This window comes from Sesamum indicum, linkage group LG3 (assembly GCF_000512975.1).
Source record: "Sesamum indicum cultivar Zhongzhi No. 13 linkage group LG3, S_indicum_v1.0, whole genome shotgun sequence".
NCBI lineage: Eukaryota > Viridiplantae > Streptophyta > Magnoliopsida > Lamiales > Pedaliaceae > Sesamum > Sesamum indicum.
In genome coordinates, this window is record NC_026147.1 from 1,168,356 (window position 1) to 1,177,128 (window position 8,773).

The window sequence follows — 8,773 nt, forward strand, 5'->3', positions numbered from 1 at the left end:
CATATTTTAAATATATTAGAATAATTATATTTGAGAAATATTATGGTTATTCAAAATCTTTGCACTAATAATAATTTTTTATAGTATTATAATTTTTTTTAAGAAAAAAGTGGATTAATTATCTATTCTATATTTGGACCTTGTAAGTTAATATTTAAAATTTGCAATTGAGGGAGTAAAATAATTGTATTTTTTTTTTTTATCTTTTCACTCTTTTGCAAGAAATTTATATTATCGTTAATGATATTATTTTTTATATAGTAAATTAAAAGTATTCATATATTTATATATATAGTTAATGATATTATTTTTTATATAGTAAATTAGAAGTATTCATATATTTATATATATATGTGTGTGTGAGCGCGCGCGTGCACATGCACGCACGTGGGTATGTGTTTTTATATATACTCTATAAAAATTGTAAAAAATTAATTTGGCCTCTTTAATGTTCTTTCACCAACGTTATTAATGCACCGTTATTTTTCTTTTTCAATAGAATACGTTACATTTATATCATAAATATTTTGATCTTATCTAATTAATGTTAGAGATTTATTTCGGTTTTTAAGTTCCATATATTCTAACTCTTGTAATAAAATTTTACATGTGTATAATATTTTGCCCCAAAAATTGCGAAAATCAGGGGACCCCAAAATGTTTGTACGGACTTATAAATGTTGTTTGCCATTGCGATTCTCATTCCAAGCTCCCATTTTTATTTCGTCTTCCAATTTTTCCTAGGAGGAAGTATAAACTTCCTCCGGCACCTTTCAAACTCATAAGATCTTATTAATTATGGCGGAACAACTGTTGTTCGTCGCTTTGATCGTAACGATTATTTCAGGTGCGTCCTTTTAAATTGACGGAGTTGGGTAACTTTCATAATTAATTTTAAAATTCATAAGAAAAATATTTGCAAATATCTCGATCAATTATTCAATTACATAGAGCTGAGCTTTTCATAGATGAGCATATTTAGGTATAAATGCATTTTTAGTTCTGTATCTGGCTTTTTCTGCGCTTTTATTCATTTAATGATTTGGAAATTTACCGCAACTTTTTTATAGTTAGTTATATTTAATTTAATTTAATTTTGACTTGCTAAATAAAATCAGATCGCAAGTACATTGCCTCCAAATTTTAGAAAATTTGACTCTATTAATGATTTTTATTGATAATAATTTATTTGCAAAAAAATCAATAAAATAAATGCATTACACTTTTGTATAATATTATTTATCTTAATTAGAAAAATACTTTATATCATTTTTTTCTTAAACTTTTTAGCTTAGGGGAAAATGGTTTACTTATACGTAGGACTTACCTTACTCAGGTTCATAGTTTAATTCTAAGATTCAAACCCAGAATTAGACCTAAACACAATAAATATTATTAGACCCAGGCGCAGGTTTGGATCCATTAAAAAAAATACAGATTAGGTTTGGGTTGGGTTTTTACCCATCAATATTCATGGGTCTATGTACTCAGTTTGGACCCAATATATATGTTTATTTTTGTTCCTAATCAGTTAGATTATTATTTATAAATCGATCTACCTTCAATTGAACAAATATAATAAACTTAAGACATCATAACATTATTTATCATGTAATTCTTTAACCATATACATTAACAATGAATAATTAAATAGCTAGTTATGTAAATATATTATCATGCTGGATATATTTTTCAATATCTTGAGAGGCAATAATGTTTGCTTGAATAGTTGAAGTTACAAAATTTTTTTTATAATATTGAATTCGATTTCTATTAAATATATAGATTTAGTATTTTCATAAGATTATTTTGTAAATAATATAATAAACAAAATATTCAAAAGAGTTACTTATTAATTGGTCTCAATGATTCCAAATTTATTTTAAATTATGGGTAGCAAGAAAGAAATTTAATTTTGTCATTATAAATTGCAGAAAAAATGGGTCGGAAAAAAACTAGGTCTAGATCTATCCGGACCCGAACACTAGGTCTACTCGAGTCTTAACCCATGGGTCTTGAGTTTTTTTTTTCGGTAAAAGGGTTTTGAGTTGCTTTAATGGATTGAGTAGGGTTTGGGTAATTTTAATTGAATTTCTTTTAAATTTAAGTTTGAGTAGGATTTTACCTTACCTATTAACAGACCTATTTGTACGTTTAAATTGAATAATATAGTATAAAAATGTAAATGAAAAGCCGTAAGATTTTAATCTAATTAAATAGCAACTTTTTCAATGCAAATTTGTGCAACATATATAAAAAACTTTATATAATTGCTAATATTGCTAATTGCATATTATCATAAATAAGTAGCAATTGAAATTGTCCTAAATTAAAGTCTTAGGCTCGTTTATTTTTTATTATTAAGTTACATAAGTAAAACAATGCGATGTTTAGTTCTTTAAATTTGCCTATTATTAATTTTAATTCTTTAAAAAATTTGTCCATTTTAGTTTTAGCCCAGTAACTTTAAAAATTGCTTAGTTTTGGTCCTTTGATGTCGGACAATTTTATATCTACACAACTTTTCAAGAGCAATTTTAATTCATATATATCCATTCATTTTGCATCTCGTAGCTAATGCTCGCCTAGAATGGACTATTAGCCTTTATCATCAAAAGGACAAAAGAGTTATAAATTAGGCTAAAAGACCAAATCTACGTAAAATTGATAGATAAAGGACTAAATCTAATATTGTCAAAGATAAAGACCAAAATAAATTCAAACCAATATCAGTGGACGAAAATTTTCTTTTTTCCTAAGATAATACACTCAAGTAACTCTGTATTATGGACATGTGTTTATATCTATGAGCCTGGTATTATTGTTTATATTGTATAACTCAACTTAAACAGTCTAAGTAAACATAATATATATAATACATAGATTCACTTTAATCATGTCGCTCAAATTAGAGGTGTTCAAAATTCGATAAACCAGTCAAGAATCGATTGAACTGTTGGGTTCTATGGAATACTAATCAAATTTATTCATTTTTTTTAATTTCAATAATTCGATCGGTAATGATTTTGTAGTTCAGGTAACTGCATTAATTGAATTACCGAAATTAAATATATATATTATATTATAATTCTATAAAATGTATATTTAAATTATATATACTTTTTTTTTGATAAAATCATAAAATGATAGTTTTTTTTTTTCTAATATTCGATATTTTGGATTTACAATCAAATTGAACCAAAAATAATTCGATTATACCGAACGGAACAGGCTTATTTGGTTCAATATTCCATACACCATTTTGATATAGTGAAATTTTAATTAATCAAAAACTCAGTTCAAGTCTCTTCGATTAACTGAACTAGGGGTGTAAATGAGTCGAGCTCGCGAGCCGACTCGACTCATCTGCCACTACTAAATCGAACTCAAATTATTCATACAACAAAGTAAACGGGGCCGCACAAAAACCAGTGATTGACGTGAAGTAGCACCTTGTTTGCAGGTGTGTCAAGTCATCAATGCACTGATAATCCTCCAACTCTAAGCGCAACCAGAGGAGCAGGAAAAGTGCAAGAACTTGGAGGTCTCAACTGCTACGTTTCGGGCTCTGCGGATTCCAATTTCTCTGTCATTTTGATATCAGATGTTTACGGTATACACTGCCTATTTTTCTTTAAATTTACACTCGTCTTCTTTTGGTTACGGTTCAACTCATATTTGTCCAATGAGTTATATTGTGTATACCCTATTTTTCTCGACTAAACTATCATTATAACGATGAAAACATACCTCCTCACATGTATTAATATGGGAAGATATAAAAAGATTTATTTGATTTGCAATATATTAGGAATAAGTTAATTCAGGTGAATAGATTTTTATCCAATTTTTTTTATTAATATAAGTAGATTCGATAAATTTTAACTAACGAGGGAACTTATTTGTTATACGAAAGCAAACTTCGAGGGTAGTGGATGTAAATTTTCAAACTACATGAGATTTATGTGTAATTACACCAAATTTTTTAGAAGGAGGGTGTAATTATCCTTGTTTTAGTTATATGGATTAACTAGAAAAAATATGATTTTTCGTTACGATTAATTACTGTAGCCGAAAGAAGAATACCGTGGCAAATACAAATCAACCACAACTTTGCAACAACCATTAACCGTTGTTTCTATAAGTGTGTCTAAAACATTAGCCATAACCAAAACCATTGTAAATGTTTTGGGCTATGATTAAAAATCATGGCGAATATTGATTAATCGTGATCTTGTTAACCGTGGTTAATAGTATTTATTTTCAAGTAATCGTGATCTTGTTAACCGTGGTTAATAGCATTTATTTTCAATGATTTTTAAGCTATCGTCATTTATAGTGTAACGAAAACTCAAATTTCTTTTATAGCCATTCGATGCTCACATTTTACTTAATTTATGTATTTTTTCCTTCTCATATTATGCAGGATATGAGGCTCCTCACCTGAGGTATTCCTCTATCCTAATTATGTCGCAATTTTGGTAGTACACAGTTCTATAAGATGAGGATTCAATACATTTAGTTCTATATTTTATACAATTTTCAAAATGATTCTAAAATTATAAAAATTCTACACATTTAGAAAATTCGGCACATTTACTTCTCTATTTTAAAGGATTTATGTAACTAATTAAATGTGTCGAGTTTTTTTAATTTTAGAATTATTTTAAAAGTCTCGTAAAGCATAGGACTAAAACAATCTAATTTTTTCCATTTGAAAATCTCGTAAACTGAATGACAAAAAGTGTCGAACTCCTATCCTAAAAAGTATAATTTGAGGTACTGTGATGTTAATGTAAATCTTATACTCCAATAATTGCGACAACCACAAAGGATGCTTGCGGACAAAGTAGCTGCAGCTGGATTTTATACTGTAGTTCCAGATTTCTTTCGTGGAGATCCATTCGTAAATGGGAACCCTCATAAGCCTTTCCACATTTGGTTTAAACATCATGGATACGTGAGTTAGCTATCTTTTCAACTTTTTCAATCATTCTCGATCTGCTCGAACTATACTTAAAGAAATAGCGTTCTTCTTTTGTATATAGGATCAAGGCTTTGAAGATGCAAAAGCCATTGTCAAAGCTATAAAAAGAAATGGCATAAGTAGGATTGGAGTTGCAGGATTTTGTTGGGGAGGTTAGTTTTATTTCTTTACAATAAATTCAGGCCACAAGTTAAGAGGTTTCATCTAGTTCTAGTTTTTTGTAAAATTACTCCAAATGTTTCTGATGCCGCTCACGATTTGATCCGTACCCCATTGCTCGAGGTATTGTCCATTATAACTTTGTATGAGCTTTATGGTTTTGTCCTGAAAGGGCCCTTTCACAATAGAACATTAATCGAGTCGCAAGCCGCATCATTTCATGTCGTCTGTTGGAATGAGGCCATGTGTCCGCCCTAAGTTCCTCGTCTGGAGGGCTGATAATGTAAGCAAACGTCCCACATTGGTTGCAGACGAGAAGCTTGAGTGAGTGGTTTGTAAGCTCTGATGCCTCCTCTCCCTAGCAAATGCGCCTTTTCAGGACAAAATCACGAGGCTCATGCGAAGTCAGAGTGGAGAATATCTAGCGCAACGGGGCACATATCGAATCACAAGCTGCATTAGTTTCCCATTTTGTTTAGGGATAATTACACATCCGCTTTTGAAATTTGGTGTAATTAGACATGGATTTTATGCGAATTGAGATATTTTATCTAGTAGTACTCTGACGTTTGTCTTCCTCTAATAAATGGGATATTGTTTTAGGTAAGGTTAACGTGGAACTCACGAAGCATGCCTATATCGAAGCCGGGGTACTGCTGCATCCTTCAAATGTATCTATACAAGATATTCGGGGTAAAGATATTTATTCACTTATTTATTTTAGTTGTCATTATATATTATAGAACTTTATTGATTGAAATTTGATAATAAAAATAGGAGTTAAGGTTCCAATTTCAATTCTTGGAGCTGAGATTGACCAATTTTCTCCACCAAAGCTTGTGAGAAAATTTGAAGCTGTTTTGAAGAAAAAACCCGAGGTAAGAAATTTACATAAAGTTTATATTTATTTTTAAATTTCTTTCACTTGGGATCATCGGTTTAATTTGTATTATTAGTTATATAATTAAATTTTTTTGGCATTTTAAATTTGGAATTTTTAGGGTTGTAAAATAAACGTTGTGATTTTAAGACAAAATTAATTGAAAAAGTGACATCATAATTCCCAGCCAACTTGAATAATTCCAACCAATTTATCCTAAAATTGTGAAATTAAAAAAGGTGAAGGATCATTTTATAACCCTAACAAATTATAGGGCTGCTAAAAGCGCCAGATGCCTATGATTATAGGATTAAAAATACATTTGAGTTTGGGATCATCTATTTACGTTCTCTTTTTCTACTTCAAATTAAATGTTTTTTTCTCTATTGTTAAACATACATACTTTCATCTATTCTTCTTAATTAGGGTAAAATTACCGCCACCCCTTGCGAGATTTGGTATAATTATGAATACAGCCTTATTGGGCAAAATCTTACATCGACACCCTTGAGTAAGTTACACAGAGATCTCCTCAATAATGTATTTTTAATATTGCAAAGAGTATACAATTATTTATATAATTAGACCTGACTGTAGAAGGTGTCGATAGAGTTTATCTTTATTATTATTTTAATTTTATAGTCAACTTCATATATGTATATACAAGGTTTTATGCTCCAAATGAAATACCATGAAAGTAACGGCGATTTTCCTGATTAGGTTGATAGCTTTGTGAAGATATTTCCCGGAGTTCAACATGGGTGGACTATAAGGTACAACGATGATGATAAATTAGCTGTGAAGAGCGCAGAAGAGGCTCACAATGCCATGTTGCATTGGTTTATTAAGCATCTCAAATAAATTCATCCGCAAACTTTCTTACTTCACTTATTTAAAGAAAATCTCCAACTCGTCGAAAAACGAAAAAAACACATTGTCTAATGAGTAATTTATCTTGATAAAACACATTGCAACGTAAGTTGGTTATTCTCAATCGCTACGTTGTTCAAATAATTAAATAGACTCGGGGTAGGATTTTATTATAAAAAACATTAACATCCGCTAATATGATCATAAGCATTAGTATTCATGTCTTAAAACATGCATGCGGTAGAGCACAAAACGAAGCTCAAAATCAAACAACAAACCTACATAACAAGTTTTATCTAATCTAGTTTCTCTTACTCAACGATTGGAGTGTAATAATAGGTGAATAAATAGACCACATCGTAAAAAGATCATGATACAAATATATAATTATCAATTAGATTTTGTCCTCAAATAGTATGTATGATGTCAAAGGAGAAGGATGGAGATTTTTAAGAAATCCACAATTTACATCAAAGATGCGCCTTCAATGATCCGCTTAGCTAATATATGAGTAAACCTAGGGATATTGTCGTCAACAACGTAGTAAAATAATGAAATCAATTTGTTTAATCAGAATATATATATGCATGGATGTTCAACATGCATATTAAGTAAAAATGATGTCAGGATTACGTGCGTAATTTGTGTATAACATAAATATATTATGTAATACTGGCAAATAATATTTGTTTTATACATAGTTTTTTTCTTTTCTTTTTGGGAGAATTATGTGATTTATGTAGTTAGTTCCTACATTTGAAAGAATATTAAATGGTCATGGCATGTCGAATTAGAAAAAAAGCGCTTTTCAGTTGTAGTACTGCGGCAGGCAGTTTCATATTGTTGGATAACTGTGCCATAATATCAAAATATGCTTTTATGTTATCCTTTGCTTTGAGCGATATATATTCCTTCGTCGATTCTACTAAATCAATCACCTTATAATTTTAATACTTTCTAGATCAAGATATTAATACACTTATTCATCATAACAAATTGATTAAAACAGCGTGCAGTCCACATGTTCATGTTGTGTTTAACAAAGCCAATTGAGATGGAATAATATTACAAAATGAAGTAAAATATATTTGTTGCTATTCTCTTACATAAATTATTGTTTTTAAATGTACTACGAAATAAGTAATTTCATTACAACCTTATGCAATCTTACAAACATGCACGTATCATTCAGGTGCCAAATGAAAATATAATACTAGAAGAAAAACATGCTCATTTTTTATTTATGTTACGAGTTTACATAATTTGATTCAACCACATTAGGAAATTAACATAAAACAATTCATCCCATCATTGTTTCTTTTACGTATTTACTACACGCACGTGCTTATGGATTTATTTGTTAATTATAGTAGTGGTTGTCTTAATTAGTATTGAAAACACATTAAGATTGAAAAATAAATTCGCAAAATATATACATATCCATATATAAGTGATTACATTTATTACAATATTATTTTACGTACTAGGTAATAAATCTGAACTCTTTCTATAATAAAAGTAAGCAAAATATTATTGCATTGAACATATATTTTCAAATTTTAATTGCCTGATTCCTAAAACTATAAAACATGCATAGTTAAAGAAGAGAGACTAAAGGGATTTACATATCAAAATAACAATGATTTCCAAAAATTCGAACATTCTTTTTAGAGGTTAAAATAATAGCAAAATATTCAGACAAGAAAAAACTTTATTCTTTTTTCTATTTTTTTTATAAATATGAGTAATATGTAATTAATACAACTTAAATACATATGTTAATAATATATCAACATTATTTTCATATCTAATATATATGTCATACGAATAGAACCAAAAATCATCTGTACAATATTAATTACTTTGTATGACAATCT

At 29.0% G+C, this 8,773-nt stretch overlaps 1 protein-coding gene across 1 annotated transcript; it reads left to right on the forward strand.

Moving 5' to 3' along the window:
- Positions 724 to 6,908, forward strand: LOC105156944 (endo-1,3;1,4-beta-D-glucanase). The gene is made up of 8 exons (XM_011073216.2): positions 724 to 847; positions 3,464 to 3,613; positions 4,427 to 4,448; positions 4,834 to 4,960; positions 5,049 to 5,139; positions 5,750 to 5,839; positions 5,924 to 6,024; positions 6,747 to 6,908. The coding sequence occupies exons 1-8, from the start codon at positions 799 to 801 to the stop codon at positions 6,885 to 6,887; spliced, it is 771 nt and encodes a 256-aa protein (XP_011071518.1). The 5' UTR covers positions 724 to 798; the 3' UTR covers positions 6,888 to 6,908.